At 32.9% G+C, this 26,233-nt stretch overlaps 1 protein-coding gene across 2 annotated transcripts; it reads right to left on the bottom strand.

Annotated features, from left to right (window-relative positions):
- Positions 1-1,312: 1,312 nt before the first annotated feature.
- Positions 1,313-26,233, bottom strand: LOC145562386 (protein VAC14 homolog). 2 transcript variants are annotated; one of them, XM_081622646.1, is made up of 21 exons: positions 25,842-26,233; positions 25,625-25,738; positions 25,433-25,498; positions 25,024-25,083; positions 17,851-17,940; positions 17,655-17,774; positions 17,543-17,571; positions 17,287-17,429; positions 15,886-15,980; positions 15,648-15,734; positions 15,394-15,501; positions 13,602-13,693; positions 12,292-12,373; positions 11,205-11,270; positions 7,988-8,103; positions 7,752-7,872; positions 6,161-6,322; positions 5,954-6,082; positions 5,013-5,081; positions 3,858-4,151; positions 1,313-1,625 (listed from the first exon to the last, which is right to left on the bottom strand). In XM_081622646.1, exons 1-21 carry the CDS (start codon positions 25,929-25,931, stop codon positions 1,524-1,526), a joined length of 2,235 nt encoding a protein of 744 aa, XP_081478772.1. In that variant the 5' UTR covers positions 25,932-26,233; the 3' UTR covers positions 1,313-1,523. The 2 variants fall into 2 exon arrangements, with proteins under 2 accessions (XP_081478772.1, XP_081478773.1); XM_081622647.1 differs by lacking the exon at positions 25,024-25,083.

Below are 26,233 nucleotides of genomic sequence, written 5' to 3'. Positions count from 1 at the left end.
GCATCTTGCTTACAATTAATGCTTGTTTTGGCTTTGATTATGTATGTATGTGATGCTAGGGTGATTTAGAAGCAAATTGCAATTGATTTGGACTTGATTTGAACATGTATTAGTAAATAAGAGCCAAAAATTCGAAAGGAGGTAGTGGTTGCCAACAGGGATAAGGGGAAAAAGGAGGGTCAGTCGTTGGTGGAGTTAGATTGTCAGAGGTAGGGGAATCTAAGCGGCTGGTCCGGTGGGGGAGGGGTTGCTGCCAAGGGAGGGGGGAAGAGAGGAAGTAGGGGAAGGGGTGGTTGGTTGGTGGTGGTTTTTTTCATGTATTAATTAAATCTAGTAATCAAGTAATTGGGCTGGTTAGAGATTAATTAGAAGAAATGGGAGGAAATTAGAGTCTAATTAGTTAATTAGAGGATAATTAAGGAAATGGATTTCCAATCCTTTCGAAAAAAAAAAAATGAACGTGACGATTTTTTTTTAACAAAAAAGCTTTTAAAAGGTTTTTTATGACAAATTTTCCCAATAAAATAAATATAACTATAGGCCAAACAATTGAGGACAAAAACTGTAACAAATTTATTGTAAACCAAAAGAAGCACCAAACACAAAGAAAAATGGAACTTCTAATAAGTATCCAATTTCCTCAACTCATTTAGTACTTTTTTTTTTTTTTTTTTTGGTGTTCCACCTAGTTCACCCTTAATTAGGGGCTAATCCGGATTCGGGGATCAGTTCTGGGTGGTTAGGTTCCATTCCCCTCCCGATTGTTGTTGTGGGGGATCGAACACGAATCCTTCCTACCAAGTGTAGTCCCAATCACCACTACACCAACATCCAATTGGTATATAGTACGCTATCTGACATTACAAACTGATCACCCAATAGCCTCATTAGTGTCATTGTCATTGTACAACACTACACCAACATCCAATTGGTATATAGTACGCTATTTGACATTACAAACTGATCACCCAATAGCCTCATTAGTGTCATTGTCATTGTACAACTATAAACAAGGCAGAACAAATTATTGCGAAAACAATTAGCTAATCGGTGATGTTGCACAGCTTAAATACAGAAATTCACGAATTACAAATGCTATAAATTCAATCTAGCCAGAGGCCAAGTATATTCACAAATAAGACGCCTGCTTATTTTATTTTGCAATAGATGAACAACAATCGACCGCCTTTGCAAAGTAGAAAATATGCTCCCTTCATCCCCCCGTGGTTTATAATAAAACAGGAACCACATGGGCAAAGCGCCATTCTTTAACCCACATCACCCCAAAACCACCCCCCCCCCCCCCCCCCCAAACAACAAAAAAAAGTAACCAAGAATAGACCTCTTTTTTTTCTTTAATGATCCCAGGGTTCTCTCGATATAAACTACCGACAACCATATCTCCCCTAATCAAAAGGCTAGAAATATACAATTTTACAAATAATATCAGATCCGACCATGGCTTCGATGAAGAGATCTGGGCAGGAGTGAGCAGCCGTGCCAAAATAAATGAGATTACCTAATTACAATTGCAACTGCCCTGGACCCATTCTTGATGGATTGGTAGGCTGGTTTGTGTCAGACGTAGATGATTGCTCCCTGTTTTCTTCAGGTCTCTGAGTCTCCTACATATATCAATATTCAGAGCAACATGGTTGTAAATGTAAGAATACATGGAAGTTGCAGACAAACATTTTTAGAAGGCATAAGTTCCTCGGTGGCTTTCTTTTCAAAGAAAATAGAAAGATAGCCAGAATGAATACCAGTAACTTTTAAGAAAATAGATCTTCAATGGTAAAACGAAGGTCCGAACCACAGATAACAGGTTCAGAAATGTTACATTGCATACCAGACATAACACACTTTACCTGGCTCGCTCACAACTAGTCAAACACTTGATGAAACAAATGTTTGCCTCAAAAACTTAATGCTGCAGCTATAATTTGTATTTCTAATGACACACAAATGCATAGTGCACTCAGTAAACAGATTGTTGTGCCACGCAGCATTGAGCACTTGAACAACATGCATGCCAATAGTCTGTCCCTTTTAAAGGTATTATATTAATTAACAATTTCAGATATATAAGTAAATTACTTAAAGAAATCTCTACAAAAAGTGTGCCTTGCATATATGATGTACAAGTCCACCTTGTGCCTTAGCTGCAAAGACCTTTGCACTTTCAAATTCCACACATCCTAAAACTAATAATAGGCCAAGATTTGGCACAAAATCGTGGCCATTTCGGCCAAATTTAAGTTGCAACTAATCCATAATATAGTCACAAAAAACTGATCAAGCTTAAGCCTGGAGCTTCTTCTTTTTCTTTTTACGAAAAAAAAAAAAAAAAAAAAAAAAAAAAAAAAAAAAAAAAAAAAAAAGAAAAAGAAGAGCTATTGAGTCATTAATCTCATTATTTTGGTGTGAGACTTAGCCCTGCCTTCAATCATTTTTGCAACCTCAATCAATTTTTCTATGCCCTTCCTCAACAGAATATATATATATATATATATATATATATATATATATATATATATATATGATCAGTTGAACCTTGCTCATTTGACCAAGTTCAATTTAGGTTGAGTTTGATTAAATAAGATCAAATCCCAAATACAGCTCAAATTAGGGTTAGGGTTTGAAGATCAGATCCTGATAGGCCTAACAAGATAACACTTACTCCCTCTATACCACATAATATACCATTCTATGAATCTATGTTATTTGGATTCTTCATTTTACCTGACTACCCTTGTTAGATTCACTACCTAACATGGGAAGTGGGCCGACATTTCATTTTGAGCCAAAATCCTGGAAAACATTTCAAAAAAGTGATACCCTTAGACACGTACCCACGTCTGACATGAACACCTCCAAGTAAAATAGCTATTAATGTCCCACTGTTTATTAATGTGTTCCCTTTCCTATTGTTGGACCAAGAAGGCTCTCGTGAGAATACCTCCTTTATGTGAGAACACATTCTTATGTGATTACACACTTTATGTTCTAAATTTAAAATAAGGTGTTTAAGTCTTTACTCACATGTTCTAAAAATAATTTTAGTTCGGTAAAAATAGGTAATTTTAAAAATAATTTCAGTTTAGCAAATATAATTTTGATTAAAACAAAATAACTTAATTTCACCAATAAGAATTTCAGTTCAATACAAATAATTTAAATTCAACAAAAATAATTTCAATTCAGTAAAAATAATTTCAGTTTAACAAAAATAAGGTAAAGTGAACAGCTAACTGTGCAAATTTGATTTTTGAGCTCATAACAATTTTTCCAATTTTTTGTAAGAAAAAATGTGTGCACATTGTATTTAAAATTTATGCAAATTAAACTTGTGTAAATTTTTTTTGCAAATTGGTTAAAAAAGATATGCACATTTAGTACAATAAATATGCACATAATATACACTTCCTCCATTTTTTAATATATGCAACACTTCCCTAAAGTGGAAATGTGACAATACTTCCAACACTATAATATGAAAAATATTTTGAGGAAAAGTTGTACTATTTCCCTTATTTAAAGTACATGACCCATTAAATTATACTTCTAACAACCTCTCACCCCATTTTAAAGTATATTAAACCATGTAAACCCCACTTTTCTTAAAATATCATGAAAAGTGTGTGTTGCAACTATTAAAAAACGGAGAAAGTATATATTAACTACTCCTCACAAACTCTATATACTATACACCAAAGGTAAATGTCCCACGTCCAAACAACAAAATAGATGTCAAGTGTAACTTGGTCCAAAATGTTCTGACTTATAGGATGAAAGTCATAAAAGGACTATAAGAACAAAATATAAAGCTAACACTTAAGGAGCAGCTCATTTTCTACCTTTGTCAAATTGGCTGAAGCCTTTTTAACCCGTGCTTGTGATTTAGCTTGTACGCGATGCTCCTGCTGCATTTTCTGAAACTGCTGCAGTCTTGAAGCAAAATTAATTCCATTGCTCATAGTCTCCACATCTTGTAAGATACCATCTTGGTTACAGTCTGGTCCACTATCCATGTGATTTGCAACCTTTGAGTGTGAGGCTTCTGGAAATGAATTCCGATGTTGCTCACTGCTGAAGGAGTATGGGGGAACAGTTTTCAATCGAGTACGCAATATTTTGAAGGCTGCACTTTGCTGCACAAAAAAGATTATTATATTTGAATTCAAGACATCAAGGAATCCCTGAAACAAAACTATAAGGCATTTAAGCCCCATTTTTGAAATTTCACATTAACGTAGTTTCTATATAAAGATATATATACCCAAAGGTCAACGAATTGGTCAAAGACAACATCAGTAATATGTCTTCTGTGATAAACAGGTTGGACTACACAGCACAGTATAAAGTAAAGTGTAGTTCATAATTTTCATCATGTAGAGGTCATAACAAGTCTATTTAACTTGTAATTCCAAAAAGCTGTTAAACAAAACAAGAGTTTCACACCACATCCATAATAAGTCATGAGCCAATATTTTACTTAGCACTGTTGCACATGTTATCACTATTGATATGTATTTAGAACCATCCTTGGAACTGTTGCACATATTTATACCAATGAAATTACAAGCAGCATTCAAAAACATTTCACCCATTGTAACATATTTAAATCTCACCACCAACTAATAAGATCCAGTGAAAAGATTCTAAATTGAGGAGAAGAATGCAAGTGCACCTTTTTTCTAATTTGATAAAATTGAACATACATATATTACTTTTTGAGGAATTTATATTTGATGACAAAAAAGAAAAAGAAAAAGAAACATGATCATTTTTTCAAAAAAATTATTCACATAAAATTAAGTTTTACAAAAGTTGATATCTTTTGAATACAAACCAACCCTCTTTTATAATAGGAAAATACATAGCTAGAATTCATGTTGTACACATATTGTAAGATCCTCATTATGATATACGAAGTAAAAAGTATTAGATAATACTATCTATAAACGATAAAGTATAAATATGCTGTTTTGTCTTTAACAATGAGAAATTACCTGGGGAAGTAGCATAAGCAGGCCATAAAGGGCTTTCAACAACCATGTATACCTTCCAGGCTCCAGAAGCTGCACCAAACAAAACACCAAAGCATTGTTATTCACCACAATTTTTTTAGATAATGACACAAGCATATAAACTTATTTTTTGGAGACTGGTTGATGACACATATGTTCATCTAAGGGCTACCACCAACCTCATTGTTGATGATGGTAAGCTCCTCTATTCTTGCATTTAATTCATGTTTACAATATAACTTTATCTTTTTTTATTTGAAAGTTTTTCTTCCAAATAATTGGATGAGTTCTACGCATAAATTGGGTTTTATCTCAACCCTTGTGAGTTTAGGGATATGTTGATGAAGAATGAGTGGTCACACAGAAGATGCCAGTTCTACATCTACACTCAATTGCATCAGATTTATTACAGATTTCAATAATTTCAAAACTACAACAAATTGGAAGACCCCCTCGTGAAAGGTTGTATCGAACAACGATATAAAAGAGGCTAGACACAAATTTCAGATATCATCCACAATGATGATTTTTTAAAATTAGAATTTTATTTGATCCAAATTGTTTTGTAATTTTTTTAGTTTCGAATATCAATATATATATTTCATATCACTTTATAAATTGTACACTACCTGCATTTCAAATTAATTGCAATGACTTAAACTTTTTTTACTCACACTTTATGTCAAATCATTGCAAATAATTTGAAACAAAGGTAGTATATATTATTAACATGTTTGTACTGAGGACACAATTCTTTTCTAGGAGGTTGGGGGCTAGGTCTGCATGTAAAGCAAAGTGACCATGAAGCAAATAACAACTAACACTCCAATATTTTATAAACCCCAACTACCTAGCTCATCAATGCAAGTTCAATTATAATGTGAATCTCAATTTGCAAAGGCAGACTGCATAAATATATATACCTGCAATCTTAGATAAGCAAATGTTGGAGTCTCAAGTAACCGAATCAATTTGTCAAGCTGGACCAAAAATTTAATGTTGATATCCTCTTCAACCAGAGACTGTATAACAGTGCTGGCATGCTGATATGTCTATTAAAAACAATAACATGAATTTTTAGCAAAAAGACAATGATTTCACAATCGTGGACAGTCATGACAAACAATTACCTGAGCTAATAAGCACAAACTAATGATTGCCATTGGAGAATGGCACCAAGAAGCATATAAAGCATGAAACAAGTCTTTCCCAGCACTGTTGACAAGAGAATGCTTCAGTAGCTCCCGCAGTTCCGATAACTCAGCGGATGTGAGTAAAATTAAGTTTAATGCCTGAAGGTGAGAAAATCTCAATTAAAACGTACATGTACGCTATAGCAAGCAAATATTAAATTAAGATCAAACAAGATTTAGGCCGTAGGACAATTTATACACATGATATAATCAGCTGATTCAGCTCTATCTTTTTCATTTGACTAGTGAACTTAGATACAAAGATTCTGAACTAAGTCAATAAAAATAACTCACAAATAGATATTTAATGAATTAAAATCACACAAAATTCTCCATCAGTCCCTAAATAAAAGATTCATTTCCTTTAGAGACATAATATTAAGGTAGGTAGCGATGGGTTATCGCCGAAGAAAGTTGAATAAAAAAAGGAAGTGAAAATAGTTTATTGTTCCTAGGAAAAGAGAGAGAGAGAGAGAGAACATAGGAGGGTTAGAGAGATTTTGTTGATCAACCGTGAAAAAAATGGAATGGGTGATGGAGCCCACCCAAATGGGAAATGAGGCTTTTGTTTAGGAACAAGAATTTTGGGATAAATGGGGCTTTAATTTTGGGGCAAATGGAGTATCAGGTATTATCTAGAACCTACTTTGCTTATAGCATTAGTCACTAGCCCTGAACCAGAACAGTCTTTCCCTTATAATTCTTCTCTCTGCCTTACTCAATAAATGGGCACATAACATGATTGTCATGAAATCATGCAAACCAGTTTTTGAAAGAATGTCAAGGTGGCATAGGGTGGCCAGTGGGCAAGGCCCATGTTGATTAGCTCTAAATGATTTCTACCAAATATTCTTCAAGCCAAATTGATATTAAGTGATGTTATGCTGATGAGAGAGTACACATAATAATGAAATTTAGTCCATGTGGATATACTTATGTTACTGATTTAATTCAGCATATTACTGAATATTAAAGTAAATAAATCCATAACTAGTATAAGATGAGAATAATAATTCATTTTCAATTTAGTCCATGTGGATATACTTATGTGACTGATTTAATTCAGCATTTGCCAAGGAAGGAAAATCAAAACAGTGATTGACAACTATTTACTTTTGTAATGAAAATTATATTTAACTACTACGGGAGCCTGGTCCATCACTACGGAAGCCTGGTCCATCGGTCCATCAAAGAAATTGATGAAACACAAGCTTTAATGATGTAAAATTAATCAGGATCAGTTTTAGTCTAAGAAGACAGTAGTATGGAAATTCCATGGCATGCAGCTAATGTTAAATGGCATAGTTGAATATCATGCATTTGTTATGCATATAAAGAACAGAATACCGTGTAGGTTAACAGTTTCGCAATCCAACTCATTGACATAAAGATACATATACAAGTAAAGCATGGAATATTCCAAATACAACAGGGGAAAAAAAAAAGGATTTTACAAAAATGAAGCAATGCAATACAGCTGGATGGTGACCAAAAAGACCAAAATAGATGCATTCCATTTATTACACACCTGAACCATGATAGAAGCAAAATCAAGATCAGGTTCCTTCTGAAGAATAATGGAAAGCTCGCGATATACTGTCTGAGCACCAAGGAGTACACAGAGCCGCCGAATTATCAATGCACCCCGTCTGAGTATAAAAGAAAATCATACAAGTCATTCGAAGTTAGACAGAAGGATGTAGCATAATTGGCAAATTTAATTTGGGCACAAAAAAATTAGCAAACACGGAGTAGAAAATTTACTTTTCTAATAGAGAATTGTCGTTCTGAAAGTTCTGAAGCAAATGAACCAGAAGATTGCGAAAGTGCTCTGTGTCTTTGGCTATGCATGCATGCACCTCAAGCACCAAGAGCACTACCTAAGAAACATGCAGATGCAAAGACTTCTGTCATCCAAAAAGATGTAAAAAAAAAAAAAAAAAACTTTAAAAACTCTCTAAATAAACCTATTAACAATATTGTTACTTCATTGTCTCTAATGTATGCAGCCTTACCCTATGAAGATATATTGTTTCATATCAACCATTAATAAAAAATAAATAAATAATAAAAAATAAAATAAAAAAATAAAAAAATAAAACTGTTTCACAATGAATTACGGGTACGAATAAACCTATGCATGCATGCACCTCAAGCACCAAGAGCACTACCTAAGAAACATGCAGATGCAAAGACTTCTGTCATCCAAAAAGATGTAAAAAAAAAAAAAAAACTTTAAAAACTCTCTAAATAAACCTATTAACAATATTGTTACTTCATTGTCTCTAATGTATGCAGCCTTACCCTATGAAGATATATTGTTTCATATCAACCATTAATAAAAAATAAATAAATAATAAAAAATAAAATAAAAAAATAAAAAAATAAAACTGTTTCACAATGAATTACGGGTACGAATAAACCTATGCATGCATGCACCTCAAGCACCAAGAGCACTACCTAAGAAACATGCAGATGCAAAGACTTCTGTCATCCAAAAAGATGTAAAAAAAAAAAAAAACTTAAAAAACTCTCTAAATAAACCTATTAACAATATTGTTACTTCATTGTCTCTAATGTATGCAGCCTTACCCTATGAAGATATACTGTTTCATATCAACCATTAATAAAAAATAAATAAATAATAAAAAATAAAATAAAAAAATAAAACTGTTTCACAATGAATTACGGGTACGAATAAGTGAATAACTTAATACAAGTACCATAACTCTGAATATTAAACATCAAGCATAATACAAAAAATTGCAAATGGCAATTGGTAGATAAATACTAGTAAAGCATCATTGCATTGGTCTACTCAGCCAAACTTTATAACTTGCTGCGGAAAGTGCAAAATTAAATTAGTTCAAAGACATATTAAGCGCACCGATGAAGTAGAAACAAGTTATTCAGCTCTAAGACACGTGTTAAAGAGCACTAACTGAATCTAGGTCAACTTATATCAATAAATCATAATGCGTCATCGTAACTGCCCAAGTCACAATGAGCTTAGGTCTATACACATTTCAATCACCTACTAAGCTCACAAATCACAAACCAGAGTGTCATCATGCATATTTTCCCACCAACAATAATTCTTTTTATTATACAGCCAAGCAAATGCAAATTATAAACATCTAAGAAAATCCATCTACATCCAACCAAAGGACCATGTTAGATTTGAAAACTTCTATCTACACATATAGTCTCTTCATCAGTACAAGCAAAACATATTTGCACACGTGTATTCACTTCTGCATTACATGTGCACTTGTTACCGACAAACAACTAAGCCTCATCAAAACTCCATAGGAATCAATCACCTTTCAGCCTTTCCATACCATATTACATAATTTCCTAATACACCTCCTTTCACCACCGCCCACCCCGCCCCTCCCAAAAAAAAAAAAAAAACGCACACACACACACACACGAAATTCTTAAAGTTAGTTACTTTCTGATTTTGTAGGTGTCATTGGAGCACATTACCCTCATATATTCACCTGTTTCTGTCTTATCATACCTACAGAGACAAACTTTATGAATAGAGAAAGGGTCCAACTGAGATTAAACCTTAACTCCTAAAAAAATAGGAACACGTCAGTAATTTGATGTCTTCAGATTACTTGTACAATTTAGCTGCCGTCTTCACCCCTTCCTTTCACACTCTTTATCCCTGTGCGAGCCTAAATGCCCAAGGATTCTCAAAATCACCCACCCAATCCCTGCCTGACATGGATTAGAAGCCACAAGAGAATCAAACCCATGGTATTAAATCTCTGCCACATTACCACATTGCAACCACTGTAAAGGATTTAAACCATGAATTCACCCCCTAATTATCCCAACCCCATACGTCAGCTAAAAATATATAATATGGTTTGTGATGTAAGAATCAGGAAGCCTGAATGAAAAATGACAGAAATTTTGATGGAAACTAAAGAAACATAAAACATGGTAAATGAATAGAGATGTGTGTCTTCAGTTGGAGTAATCAGCTTTTAAGAGAAAAGCTTCAGTTTAGAATTTTTTACGAGGTTTGTGTGAAATTGATATGTTGACACTCGAGTTGTGAATAGTTAAGTTTAGGCAGAAATGAATACTTAGTACTCATCCATCCCCAAATAAAATTCAAATTTCTCACAGATATGTCCCTGAATAAAGTTCCCAATTGTCATTCTACAGTAAGTGAGAAATAATCAAATAATAAAGAGATATAAGGTCATTTCCTTTCATAGATGTGTTGCAAGTATTCTAGGACGACTTCACAAGCAAGGTGGTACAACTATCCGGATGGAAGGAGTATTGGCTATTGGCTAAAACAGGGACATCAACTAAATATGAACAAAGGAGTCAGTTGAACCAAGCTTCAATTTTAAAGTTCATGCGTCTCAAGCCAAACTGAGCTTTGGGCCTTAAGCTGCTTATGTAAACTTGCGCTTCAGTTGTTTAATTAATATTGCCATGTAGAACTATTAGATGAAAAAACTTTCCACATCCAAGAAATATGTCAAATAAGTCATCATATTTGTTCCAAAAAGCTTTCTAAGTGTACCACAAATAAGATAATTAACTTACCAAAACAACCCACTCCCCTCCCCCCCCCCCCCCAACACACACACACACACACACAAAAATAATAATAAAATAAAATCTGCATTTAAGCTTGGAAGCTAGAAAATTGTCACATAAATATTAAACCTTCTATACAATGTGGGCAAAGATAGAATTAAAAATTACTTCCACCGTTTCTTTTTAGATAACACGTTCAATTTAGGCACACACTTTAAGGACAAGAGAGAGAATGTTAAAGCAAGTGGGTAGACCATGTGCTTAGCTTATTTAATCAAGTTTGTAGTGGGGACTTCCCAAAAAGGAATACATGTCAATTAAAAAAAAAATGTGTCAACTAAAAAAAACGGAGGTAGTATGAGATTTGGAGAAATAAATCAACAAAAGTCCAAGTAGAACAGAAAGTTACCTCGTCCGAAGAATCAGAGAGTGCTTTGAGAAGTGTATCAACTATATCGCTTAAAAAAGATAAAACCTGTCCAGAGTTTAAATTAATAATAGGTCAACAAGAAAGGAATTCTTCAATATAGTGAAAAAAAGAATTGACAAGCAGAGAGACAACTATCAGATCACTTTGCAAATATCGTGATAGAATTTTGTTCTTCACACCATATGGAAAATTATATAGAAGTAACCGTTAATATAAGTTCAAGACCACTAAATTTAGATAAGGGCACCCAACTGCATCTTACAATTAGGAGCAACTTCAGATAAGAACCACTAACTTTAGATAAGTTCAAAATAAGGACACAAGGAGAAAAGAGCAAAGCCTAAGTGAGCAGCCATGATATCAGATATGGGCAAGAGCATATCTAAATGATATATCTAGAGAGAGAGAGAGAGAGAGAGAGAGAGGGAGAGAGAGCTAGGCAGGTAAATCAAAAGTAAAGAGTTATTTTATCATACATTACAAACAGCTGAGAACAAAGAGCAATTCTTGTGTACTTAATTCATCATAAGTTCCCATTATCAAAAATTGCAATAGACATTTTCTCAAACTATCAGTGCAATCCAATACACAAAAATAAGAGAGAATAGCAGGACACAAATAAGAGAGAATAGCTGGACAAGCTTGAAGCTTCAGGAATGTTGTAGAAAGGCATTTAAAGCCAACGGTGGGCATAAAGAGGTGCAAAAGGCTTTACTGTTAAAAAAAAAAAAAAAAAAAAAAAAAAAAAAAAAAAAAAAAAAAAAAAAATTCCCAATTATATTCAAAATAAAAGCACAGGTCCATTTCCTGAATGGAGGTACATCTGTGAAAGCACAATGTGATCAGTCAAACAGAATTACAGAAGAGCTAATAAATCCAAACGAAGTATCATTAAATACCAAGTTTTACTTAATAAAAGGCCATACAAAGAGTATAACTCAACAGACGATTGCAATTAAGATAAATACTCTCTCATTCTATATCAGGTAATTAAAAACAGTTTTTAAAACTTCAATTGGACAATTTTTTCAGTAAATAGTTTCAGATAGAGAAATTCTGGAGGTACCTCACCACGATGCTTATCCAAAAGGGCTGAAATCCAATGCAGTGCTTCAATACGAGTAGCTTCCCATTCACTGGATAAATGTCTGCAAAAGAAGGGGCACATTATACCTGACCTCTTAGAAATGATTAACATGAAAAACTCAGTGCTTCTTGGTTGACATGGGGAGGTTATATCCCATAAGAATATTTCATAGAAAAATTTCGCTTACTAATGATGGAATCTCTTCATCTGATTGGACCTAATCAACTCATATTTCATTTTATGTTTACCATTGATTGTACTTCCAACTTATTATTTTTTTTAGGTGAATATAACACACCCTGAATATTAGGAAATTCCTTAAGTTGTTTAATTGACAACCTAGAAAGTTGACATTTCCATCCTTCAAAAAAAAAAAAGTTGACATTTCCATGTTAATAACCAAGGGACGACTAGGTAATTTATTTCCCCCTTCCCAAGAATTCCCAATTCCTTCCATGTTAACTTTAAGTGTCAACCAAACAGATAATCTACCAAATTTTCATGAATTTGCACTTTCCCCAATTTTTGTTGACACCAAACAAGCATTAACACTTCTGTAAAAACATATGCAATAAGCATTTCATGTCTACAAAGCAAAAGCAGTTGCAAATACTCAAATTCTTCTTATAAGCTGTAGAATTCTCATCACCAAAATTAAAAATAAAAAAAATTAAATAAAAATTAAATAAAATAAAAAATAAAAAAATAAAAAAGAGATTTTGTCAACAACTAGCATTTAAATGACCACTTTTGAAAACAACTACCTTTATTTATTTATTTTTTTCAAAAAAAAAAAACTACCACAAAAACAAAAAAAACTTTGAGTAGCACTATTACATTACATTTTCCGGCAAGAATCTCCAGTCGAAGGACCCTACTTTATAAAATTCCAATTAATTGCAATAGAGAAAATAAGGGAATTCGGTAGTCGAACACAATTACAGATAAATTGTCTTTAATTTCGTATTGTAGTTGATTTAATTTATCAATTAAATTTCAAAATTAGGGTTCTTGGTAAAAAAAATGAATTTAGGGTCTTACGAAATTGGAGGATTTGGGGCAATTAAAGTGTATTACCTAATATAGGGTTAATGTAGAGCAATGTTGTCATTTAATATGGGTTTTTTTGGATGAAAATTTTACACAATAGTCCCCAAAAACGGAAATTCTTGCCAATGCTACACAATGTTTTTGTAGTAGTTTTTTCAAAAAAAATATATTAAAAGGTAGTTGTTTTCAAAAATGGTCATTTAAATGGTAATTGTTGACAAAAAAATAAGAAAGAGTACCTTTTTGCAACAGCAAGGATTGCTCCTACATTAAATCCTTCACCTGGAGCCACCTTGAATGAGCGAAGTTCTTCATTTGTTTCTCGAGCAACCTGATTAGACATTTAGTTAAGAAACAATATAATGACATTAGTCTCAGTAGAATAAAAAAAGTTACACGGCATCTATTTCAAAATAATGCAGAATAATTGTTTTAAACTATTCACATACTAAACTTATTGAAAGCAAATGTTCAAGTAACATGTTGTTACTTGTTAAATTAATTTTACTAAATTAATCATCACACTTTTCATTTTCACGAATTCCAATTTTTTTGTTATACTTCTTGTTATAGGATAGATGCAACATTATTTTATTACCTCCCCACACTACCATAAGTAAGGGTCTAGGACTCCCTCTTGTTCAATTAAAATAATCTTCCACTATCTTTAACTAACGACAACAATCTTCCATTATCTTTCACAAAACCTTCATAATACAATTAAATTAGGATGGAAAGAGTACCAAGTTTTTATATATTTTAAACTAACTTTGACTTTAATATCTATAATCATATATTTAGTAATAAATATAAAAAACTAATATATTGATAACATACTTTAAGATAATCCAACATCTTACTAAGGCCTTGTTTTCTTCACCTTAAAATAATACTTTCTCCGTTACCCTAATATTGCAATAATTACCATTTTAAGAAACTTCACAAATTGCAACATTACTATATATGCTCATGCTCTCTCTCTATCTCTTTTCTCATCACATGGGTCCTTATCCTTATTTCTCTCTCTCATCTTAAATTTCGTGCCTTCCCCCTTGTTGCAATATTAGGGGAATGGAGGAAGTAGTATTCAGTAAAAATAATTTCAACTCAGTAAGAATAAATTTTAATTAGAAACTTTAAAAAACAAATATAATAGAAAATCAATAAAAATAAGTTTTAATCGGGAAAAAATAAATAAATAAATTCAATAAAAAAAAAATTGAAATTCGTAAAGATAATTCAAAAGGCCGAACTAACATTTATTTTTGAAAATTAGCAAAAAATAATAGTCAAAATTATGTAAAAGTTAAAGCACATCAAATTGTAAACTAAACTAAATAGGGATAAAAGGAAATATATAATTTTAATAACGGAGACTTTTTTCGAGAGCATATAGAACGCCACAATAGGTACTATAAAAATTAAACTAATGATAAAAAAAAAAAAAAAAAAAAAAAAAAAAAAAAAAAAGAATTACAATTTAAATCTAGAACTAAAAAATTCAATAAACATATAAGCAAAACTAACAAATGAGTTCAAATTAATAAAAATAATAATTTTTTTACTAGGATTTTACATAAATATGTGATAATGAGAACAGATTTACAATTTATTTTATGATAAATGAAAATAAAAAATTCAACAGCTACATATGTAGTATTAGTTAATGAATAACGAATAAGATCACAAGCTTTAAATCACTTTAAAAAAAATAAAAAAAAAAAATTTACCCATTGTTATAGGAAGTTAATCAATATTTTTTAGGGCATACAATTTTTTTAAGAAGTATCACATTCAAGAGTCTCAATGTTCAAGCAACCCATTAGTAGAGGAATGGGACAATATGCAAGCAATTATCCATCACTAACGGAGATTTATATTTAAAAAAAATAAATAAAAGGTGTTAGAGATTAAGAGATCGTATATAAAGATAGATATGGTAATAGTTGTACAATGGTAAGCATGTTAGTCAAGGTGTTGCAATTTTTTGGAAACATAGGATGAAGATATTAAGAACAAAAAGCAACTTACAACTCTAATCTTCTCCTCTTTGTCTGAAATACAAGGCAATATGGCCTCCAAAATAGCAGCATAATATGGTAAAAGCTGATCCCCCCCTAATTTTACAAATTCATTCATCTGCAAAGTTAAATTCCACATTGGATTGGTTAAGTAATAAATAAACACGAAAATGAAATAATGGTAAATGCAGAATTACATATTAAAATTGAAATTATATACAAAATAAGGTAAGGAACATTAGTTTAACTCTTTAAAAAGCATACCCAAGTAATAGAAGTCTGACGAGTAAATGCATCACCAGACTTCGCCCTTTCCACCAAAATTTGAGCCATGCGACCATAGTCTACAGACTTTAAAACAGTAACACCATAATCAGAGATATAAAAAGCTGAAAGGGAGTCACCAAAAAAAACAAAAAAAAAAAAAAAAAAGATGCCATTTCTTGCTACAGTAGTTTAATATAGTTCCGGAAATAAAAGAGCAAATCAAAAAAAAATTTACTGGAGAGTTTTTGATCTCTTGGAGAAATTCTGATAGTGCTGAGTCAGCCTGTTGTCGTATTTCATGGCTAGAATCACTTAGCATATTAAATAAACCTGAAACCAAGAACAAAAGGCACAAGCTATATGATTGAGAAGGCCTAATGAGGAAATCAAAATACAAAAAGTTAAAAAACAACTGTATATTTGGCAGTTTCTCCATACAAATTTCTCCTAAGGGCATGCTTGTATTGAGGCAAATGCAGTAAAGATAGTAAAAGTAAAACTATCGAAAAATGAAAATGTACACGGTAATTAATGGGATGAGGTTGCGGTGAAGGGAATAAGGTAGTATTAGTATGAAGAAGAAGCAAGAGCGAAAAATGACAGGAAATATTACTCTCGTAGTGGGATTGATAGTTACCTAACACCACCCCGAAGATAACTATTACCCTCTATATGATCCCACCCTCATTTCTCATCACCTATCCATTACATCATCTCCTTCAAAACAACCTAACTTACATTTTCTTTTGTTCAACTTTTATTACCCCTTAATGCATTATGTTCAATCTTAGCATGCCCTAAATCTGTAAAAATTACATATAACTAGAGCGTACATAAGCTAATGCACGGGATATGTTATTTGCAAAAGAAAACAACACAAAGTAAAACGTTGGTAGTTATTAGAGTCCCTTGAAAAAAAAATAGGAATATTAGTGGATAGGTAATTATTGGTAGTTTTATTTTATTTTATTTTTTTTAAAAAAAATAAAAAAGAAAGAAAAGAAAGTGAAGTGCATAGGATTGAGTATATTGGGGTTTTGGAGGATTTTGGTGAAATGTTATAAAAATGACTCTGCAATCATAATATAGATACACATCTAATAACATCTTGGAAAGTAGTTTCCAACTACTCCAGTTGATCTACATTTTGGAATATTGTTTTAAATTCTGTCACACTAAACAAATAAACTACTACTCCCACTAGTTCATATTGGAGTTCCTGGTTTCCTTAGTGTTTCAAAAAGATGATACTATTGTGAATCTTTGCTTCTTTTGGCAAATTAATTTTCAAAACTTACCACACAAAATAATTTTGTTGTCAAGTCTATCCCCCATAAGTCCCATTCAAAGGACCACTACCATTCTTTATTAGAAGAGATTATAGCAGGTACAGTTACTTTTTCAAAATAATTAAAAATAAATAGAGTTTCTATGGGGGAAAAAAAAGTAGCACATGATGACTGTATTGGTTTCTCACTGGCTTGGCTTCCAACTACAAACATCAATATGAAAATGAGGGGGTATATGACATGTTAAGAAATTACTAATAGTTATTATATTTATTGTTTTAAGTACATGTCATGCATCATACACTTCTGAACTAGTCAAAATACTAGAATCATATATGAACAATTACCGTCAAGGAAATCAGGAAGAAAACCCAGCATATCAATATCAGGAACACTGTCCAAGACAGTGATCCATCCAACCAGAAATTGACGAACATAGGGATTTAATACATTCATGCGCTCCCTCAGCAACGGTATGAATTCTTCAATGCTTTGTAAAACACAAGAAAACCAATTAAAATATACTCCATGAAATAAATAGATATAAATAGAACTACTTCAAGAACATCCTATCCCAAATAGAGAAAGAATCAAATGGATTACCTGAATTGATCACTTTCTGTCACAATATCCTATCCCAAATAGTAGCTTAAGGTTAATTATGATATAAAACTTCTAGAGACTGTATTAAAATTAAACAACAGAATGAGGTCACCTTTACAAGCCTATCTAAAAGATGAGCAGCACTCTGCACATTAGCATCGGAATCTGCAGATAGCTTGCACAAAGCATCAAATATCTGATTAAAAAACACAATGAAATCCCCTCTTACAACCTGCAAAAAGAGCAAAAACTGCATGAGATCTAAATCCTGTAAAATTATAGAATACAAATAAGTATTACACTCTCACCTTTGCAATGTTGTACAAAGCTTCACATGCATAATATCGAACTCTGCTATCTTGATCAGAAAAGGATTTGAGCACAGGCGGAACAATTTGCTGATAGTTCGGAGGACAAGTAATTAAAAAACAGATCAAGGAAATAAATGTTATAAAATTGCAACGTAAATCAGTCACAATGTACAGTAGACAATAAAAGATCATCTCACCATCAAGCTAAATCAGTTTGCTAATAAAATGTCAACATTATTGTATGATAAACTACTCTAAAAGTAATTCATGTAATAAACAAAAATACTAAATATGTTTTACAGTCACAAAGATTGCAAATATGACTCATATGAGTATAGCTTCATCACAACCACAGCACCACTACTGACCAATCTCTCATCTACTTGCCTATCCTAGGTCCCATCCCACAATCCATTTCCTGCCTTATCCCAACACATTAGCACCTTAAACTCCTTTCATTCAATTAATATACTGGGCAAAAGCAATCAAGAAGTGCTGAAGGAAAATCAATGTGAGTGCCATCAAAGGTCTCCATGCTCATTCACATCTTTAAATTAAAACATACAACTATTGCCTTTGAGTCCGTAACGCATAATTGATGGTTATCATCGTTATCTTCACCATTATCAGCATCATCCCACAAAAGCATCACATAAAAATTAAATGCCTTGAAACAAGTCATTTCAGATCTTCAAGAAACTAAACTACTAAAGGGTAACTCTTCCATAGATATCAAACCTCTATATAGGTTCTCTCTCTAATCTTTAGACACCCACAACTGGATCCAATTTCTACCAATCTCTTAGCCCAGCAAAAATGACACTAATCATCAATTTCTGCAACTAATTATCTAGATTTCTGACCAAATTACCAGACAATAATTTGTATTTTTGAAGCCATTTCTTTACCAGACAACTGGACCACATGAACACTCAACAGAAGACAAAATGTTGTCAAAACGATGCCCCGTCCCCATTAGATAAGTCAGCAATAAGGATAGCAATCATCCAATTGATAACTTTTCTCAAAAGTTATCCTAAAAAAAAATTGGAAATTTTATTTTGTATACAAAAAACAATGAGAATGGGTATTATAGGCCATTCTTTGATAAATGTGGAAATGTCTATTTGAGATTCATGATAATTTAACTTAAAATAATTTTTTTAAAAACAATTCTCATAATTATCGTAGACAAAATTCCAAAACTAAATTGTTTTGTTATGGGTAAAAAATGAGCCTAGTGATAAGAACTTTGACCCCGAAATTATTGATGAGTTGTAAATTAACAATTATCTTAGAACTTTGTTACTTTCTACACTTTTATACCAAGAATATGACAGATAATATTAGCCTAAAAGCTATGTTAGCTACACATGTTAGCGTGAAGGCACATATGAGATACAAGAAAAAAAAGAGAAATGAGGAAAGAACTAGTACATTTCTAAAGACTAATAAACCATTAGGACCCTATACATGCCCCATACTAAGCTTAATTCAATAATTCAAATTTCTAAGACTATTAGTACCCTATACATCTCACTCAATCATACGAAGGACATGTTGAATTGGAAAAATAATACAAGAAAACTTAATCAAACAGCTTATTATGAACTGAAAAGGTGGCTTGTCAAATATAGTAAAAATGATTGGAAAAGAGGACTTCTAACACATATGTACTAAATAGTAAATTGCTTTTACAAACACCGTCTTACTTAATTTTTCACAAACATTGAATAACATGACTAATAAGATATATGCAACCAACAACTAAAAGAGATTGAATGAAATTGCATTCATTGACTAAACAAAACAAAACAATAAGATGGGATTGATTAGTAAAACCAGGGTTAGCTAATACTCCCCCACCCCTCCTCACCCAATTTTGTATTATATAATACTTTCATTCCAATACTCAATAATTTGCGCATAAATACTCCCAAAATAGTGTATTTTGCATATTATGATATGAGAGAGAAAATTTAACAAGGGGAATGGATAGTAAGAATTGATCAACAAGGGTAGGGCTTGTTTATTTGTCTCCATTACTTCACCCAAACACCATAGAGGCTTTCCTTTTCTTGGGGGTGTTTCAATTTGATTATTTTAAAAACTTACCTAATACTCACCTTCCCTGCATGATTTCTACCAAATTTTTTTTTAAAAAAAATATCTTTAAATTTATTAGGGTGTATTATTCATATTGATTTATGAGTTTATGACCACAAAAAATCGTATTACAAAAAAAACTTAGATGAATTAAAAATATTCCTACATAGAGCATTGTGAATTCATACTCGTTTCGCGCATTAAACGAGTGTTATATCATGTTTAAAAGCAATCACAACATAAACTCACATTTAAAAAGTACACTACATCATTGATCAACGTCCATGACCTTGAGATGATTCTATCAATTATACCATACTTACTATTGTGTTTCTTAATGTTCTCCTCTTCCATCTTTTTTACCATTGATAATAAAACTTCTCTCACATTCTTTTCTTTATACTACATTAAATTATAGTCAAGCTCTTTATACAATCAATATGAGGCTAGAGTGGTGAAAAAATGAGGTAAAAGCAAGATGAAGTAGTTTATTTTGTATCAAGGAAGACAAAGATGGGAGCAACCAATTAAACTAAAAGAAGGGGTAAGGGAACAACCTTCACCAAAACTTGACCACATTTTTGTTTGAATAGAGGTTTTTCTATAAAAAAATAATGGGATAGATGGGTATGACTTTATGACAGGTGGAAGTTACCACTTTAATTTTTACTTTGAAATTTCAACCCGACTAGCTAACCCACAACCTTTTCTATTCCCTCTTCTTTTTTTTTTTTCATTTCCTACGTGACCAATAGTCCCCGCCCCTTATTTCCACCTTTTCAATTAACTTTTATTAACCCCCCTTTTCAATTACTTGATCCAAGATGATATACCATGGTGCATGATGTTTGCTAACGATTTTGTGTTGATTGATGAGACGAAAGGTGTGAAAAGTAAGTTGGAATTGTGGAGACGGACTATGGAGCCTCGTGTCTTGAAAGTGAGCAAAAGTAAGACGGAGTATTTGGAATGTAAGTTTAGCGATGTGAGAAATAGTGAGGTAGGGCATTCAAGGTTTTGAGGTCTTTCTATATCAAGGATCTATTATTCCAAAGAATGGAGAATTAGATGGAGATGTAGCTCATAGAGAATTAGTTGGTTGAAGTGGAGGGTCCAACGGATTTTTAATGTAATCCCGACATACCCCATAAATTAAAGGGAAAATTCAACCGAATGGCAATAAGTTAAGGCCTACTTTGTTATATGGTACATAATGTTGGGTCGTAAAGCATTGCCACGTGCATAAGATGAATTTGGCAGAGATACATATGTTGCGGTGGATGTGTGGCCATAAGAGAAAGGATCGGTTGAAAAATGAGATAATAATGAAGAAAGTAGGGTTTACATCGATTAAGTCCAAGATGAGGGAAAATCATTTAACATGGTTTGTCCATGTAAGAAGGAGATCAAGTGACGGTCCGAAGAGTAGGCTTGAAGAATTGCGAAGTATTGGGGTCGTGAGAGATAGGGGAAGACCTAAGAAAACTTTGAAGAGGGTGATTGAGAATGACATGAGTGCTTTGAGGATCGAGGAAAGTATGATGTTGGATAGGTTTGTGTGGAGGGAGAAAATTCACGTCAACGACGAGCCCTAATTATATATATACTTTCTTAACTTATTTTCGTATTTAATTTTATTATTTAATCTCACTAATGTTTTATGGACTGCATTGTTTTCCTTTGCTAATGTTTTCTGAAACCTTTATGTTTTTTTCACTTTAACATTTAAATCACTCCTTTAAAACATTCTTGATATTTATTCTTGGTTCTCTTTTAAACTCCCTTAATTTTTCTTGGATGCTCTTTTGTTTGCTTACTTTGCTCACCTTAAGTGATTATCTTGTTATCTCTCTTTTTTAATATCATACGATTCTTTATGACGATTCATTTTAGCCAACCCCAAATCATTTTGGGACTAAGGCTTTATTAGTTAGTCCATTAGTAATAATAATAAATAAAAAAAATAAAAATAAAAAAAGGTTGTAGTACTTACCATTACGAAGAAAAAAAGATTTTTAAAAATTATGATAAAATAAAATTAAATTAACAAGAATAATCCAAACTATTGACTCCCTCCTCATTTTAATCCAAACTATTGTTTAAATCAAATAATCCAAACTATAGGTGATCCCTTCTCAAATTAGTCTCTCTTACCTACAACTTGTAATACCGGTTAAATTTTTTTTTTTTTATTAATTTGATTTATATATTATCATCCACCGTTCACCTACAACCACAGCCACTTCCATAACCACAACCACCACCCCAAAACTCGCGACCACTAACAACAACCCCATCCACCACTCATCTCCCTCCCCCATGTGCTGCAACTCCAGTGCCCCACCACTCCCCCACCTCCACCCCGTGACCCCACCTACATCCCATACCCATTTATTTAGTTTAATCTGTCTGCCATTAAATTGCACGTCGATTACCCAATTGAAGTATTTTTTTTTTGTACCATTAATAATGTGTATGAGAGCACATGCTCATTTGTGCGCTTGTTTGAGAGATTATACAGCTGAAGTGGCAGCCATGGTTTGAGCTTGTCCTGCTGCTGCAAAATTTGCAATGCCGATTTAAGGCTAGGGTGGTTTCGAGAGATGGGTTTGGCTGGAAAGATACTTTTGGTGGCTAGGAGTGGATGTAAAGGTGGTTTTAGTGGGTGAACTTGGTTGGGTAGGTGGTGAGAGTGTGGTGCCGTGGTGGTTGGAGTGTGGGTTTAAGAGCAGGTGGTGTTTTTTTTTTTTTTAATAATGTTAAATAATCAAACCAATAATATGTTGACACTTTGCTCATTTAACCTGATTAAGAGGTTAAAAAAAGTCTAAAACTAATTTGAGAAGGAACCCTTATAGTTGGGATTATTCTGATATAAACCATAGTTGGGATTAAATTAAGAAGGGAGACAATATTTGGATTATTCTTATTAATTTTTCCCCCAAAAAAAAAAAAAAAAAAAAAAAAAAAAAAAAAAAAAAAACATTGAAAAAATTGTGCGCAACAACCGTGATGTGGTCCGCAATCCATGGTTCGAAAATGCGTCCGAAACGTCACGTATTGCCCGTTTTGTAGCGGATTTGAAGATTACCGAACCAAGATTTGCCGGTACGACACGCTGTTATTTGACAACCCGCAATTTCGGCCGCATCGACCGTTTTGAATAGAATTTCGGCCGCATCGGCCGTTTTAAGCAGAAATTCGGCTGGTTTGAACGATTTTAGCCAAGATCTGAACAAAACACACTCAAAATTTAAGCCCTTACCTCTTTTCCGGCGAAGGCTATCGACTACTGCATTAAAGTCTACCCTTTTCAATTCAAAAGTGAGTCTTTTTCTTTTTGTTTTTGTAAAATAATGAGTCAGAGTGTGTGACAGCTGGAAGGGTCTTATCTTTTGTTTTTCTTTAGAAGGTAAACCTGACCCCACCAACACATGAGCACACTCTTCCCTTTTGACCCTTCCCACTTATAATTTCTAGCACATAGAAATATAGAATAGGAATTTAATCTAAAAGAGTTACAGTACTCGTATTAAATTAGTGTAGTTACTGAAAGTACTCCATAGTAATAAAACTATGGAGAAATAAGAAATTAAGCATATAAAATTTTCGAAAAATATGAGAAAAATCATTATAAAACACATAAAACTAAAATATAAAATTCATGCGTGACAACCGCGATCAACGCATCAGTTCCGTTACTGAAATACCGCGATCGTTTCCGCGATCGTTTCCGCGATCGCGACCGAAACCGCATTTTCGAACCATGCCGCAATCAACGTATCAATTCCGTTATTGAAACATCATGATCGTGATCGCGACCGAAACCGCATTTTTGAACCATGGTTGTGGAAGGGGGGGGGGAGGGAGGTGAAAAAAAGTATCTACAAGTTAGCATGGATCCCTTGTACATTATCAATTAGATATAGTCGAAAGCCGCAATTGCCTCATCCCATAATCACTTATGTTAAACTTTCCAAAAATATCATCCAAACTATACCTCTCACATCAAAAGGAAAATCTTGGCCTTTGAACTCAAAACCATAATTACTCATACTAATATACACATAGAAAACCAATATTCCAAAATTAAAGAGCCGCACAACTTCCCTAAAGTTCACGAGAAGTTATCAAGTAGAAGCATAAATCTTGATATACACTTTTAGGTATTGCAAAAAGATTTCCTAAACTAAGACCAACATATTTTGTAAGAGTGTCCATATAGCCTCTTAAGCCAACTCCAAACAAAGGTTAACACCTAAACATGCTAGTTTCAAAAGCACAAGACTTCAAATCAATGGCCAAGGGGTCCATTAATGACATTTAATCCTTCCATGCATCCTTATGTGTGTAAAAAAAAGCACAAGGGCGTGCCTAAGAACTTTCCTCCCAAAACATGATACTAAAATTCCTCCCTTCTGCAATAAAATAAAAAGAAAACTACATCTTTTTTTCCACCAAAAGATGCATGTCAATAGGGGAAGAAATGCAATGCCAAAATCTCTTTAAAGAACTATAATTTTCTATAATGAACTATAAGAGATCACCAATACATATAGATGATTAACTTTATATTCACTAAATTACCATATAACTACAACCAAGAACAAAACGAAGATGAAAGTAGAATAGGAACAATTCTTTAGTAAAAAGTTTAAGAAAATTCCAATGGATCAAAAACTATTGATCCTTGCGAAGGCCTCTAAAATGATTACTTGCATTAAAAAATCTTTGTCATAAAGATGAATAATTTAAGATTTCTTACATTAGATTTTCACCATGACAAAGTAGCTATAATTCAATCCAAATTATGCTTCAATAATAAGACAAAGAATCAACAAAAAACATGGACTATAATAATATTTAAACAAAAAAAAAAGATTTGATAAGGAAATATTAGCCGAAGTGTCAAAGAAGAAGTTTGCACTCAACATCAAAAATTAACATAGCTTCTAAGGGTTTCCCCTTACTTGCATAAAGACAAAGGCTATGCATAAGATGAATAACTACAAATTGTTGCTAATTAGAAAGAGATATAAGATAGAATGAGAGATAGCCACAAACCCTCATAGTTATGGAAGCAAGATTATCTTGGCCGTCGTACAAGTAACTCCCATATGAACCCTAGTTGTACCAATGAGCATAGCAATAGAATTATACAGATTATCCTGGAATATGCTCTATCTGACAATTTTTCAAGAAATAATAACATCAAAGCTTATCACTTGTATCTGTCAATAAAACCATAGAGGCGAGATTGTCCACTGGTATTCTTAGTTATAACGAGATTATATGCTAATTTTCAAGAGAAGTAATAGTGCAATCTTCAAGGCCTAAGTAGGACAGCATGCCACTAAAAAACTATTCTAAAAAACCACCACAAATTGCTTTTTTACTACAGCCCGATACATATGAATCCCTAATCACAGAAAATAATCATTAATGTGTAACGGAAGCAAAAATTAATTCTAACCTCGAGATGCTGAGCGGCCTCGGAGGTCAAACCAACAGTTGCCGCAGCTAATCCAATTAATCCACCCTGCCAAAATGAACAAGCAACCAAAATTCAATTCAATTCAACTCAACTCAACTCATGCTACAATTTCACAAACTGTTCACAATACCCAGCACATTGTAATCAATTATCGAAACAAAGAGCTCGTACCTTTCGATGATTAGCCTGCGGCGAAAATGTGAATTCATCAGTCAACAAATTGATCACAGCAGTTATTTTCTCATGATCTCCAGCCGCAGCCAATTGCTTCACAATCCCTTCAACCTTAACAAAACCAATCAAAAACCAAAATTACTCCCCAGCAAAAACCAATTTACAAAAATCAATTGAAATTCACCAAAAATTAACAAATTCAAATTCAAACAACCTCAAGAGCAGCATTCTTCCGCTTTTCATACAACTTATCGGCAAGATTACGAAGCACAGCAGCCGGAATTATGGACAATGCATCCGCCATTACAGGATCCTATCTCACAGAGCAATCAAACAATGAAACCAAAATAATGACAATCGATTGTTCTCTTGTCAATGGATGATACTCTGAAGTTCAAGCAACAGCATGATTGTTGTTAATGAGTTGAGAATTTAGGGTTTTTGTCGTTGAGATCGAAGAATTCATTTTTGGTAAATAATTTTGAAAATGAAAAAAAGAAGAAAAAAAAAACTGACTAATCGTATTTTTCTGGGTTTACCAAATATTCAACCACAGATCTAGGGAAATTTGAACGGCCTTATATTTTTAATTTTTATTTAGGCAGT

This window comes from Chenopodium album, chromosome 10 (genome assembly GCF_948465745.1).
Source record: "Chenopodium album chromosome 10, dcCheAlbu1.1, whole genome shotgun sequence".
In the NCBI taxonomy this organism is placed as follows: domain Eukaryota; kingdom Viridiplantae; phylum Streptophyta; class Magnoliopsida; order Caryophyllales; family Amaranthaceae; genus Chenopodium; species Chenopodium album.
This window is presented reverse-complemented; position numbering and strand designations above follow the sequence as displayed.

Bases quoted from the DNA above. Each gene is read 5' to 3' on its own strand.
- LOC145562386 (XM_081622646.1), bottom strand. From the start codon at position 25,931: ATGGCGGATGCATTGTCCATAATTCCGGCTGCTGTGCTTCGTAATCTT. The intron at 25,084-25,432 runs GTTAGAATTAAT...TGGTACAACTAG, and splicing joins AGGCCGCTCAGCATCTCGAG to GGTTCATATGGGAGTTACTT. The intron at 17,572-17,654 runs GTGACCTCATTC...TATTTGGGATAG, and splicing joins TTTTAGATAGGCTTGTAAAG to GATATTGTGACAGAAAGTGA.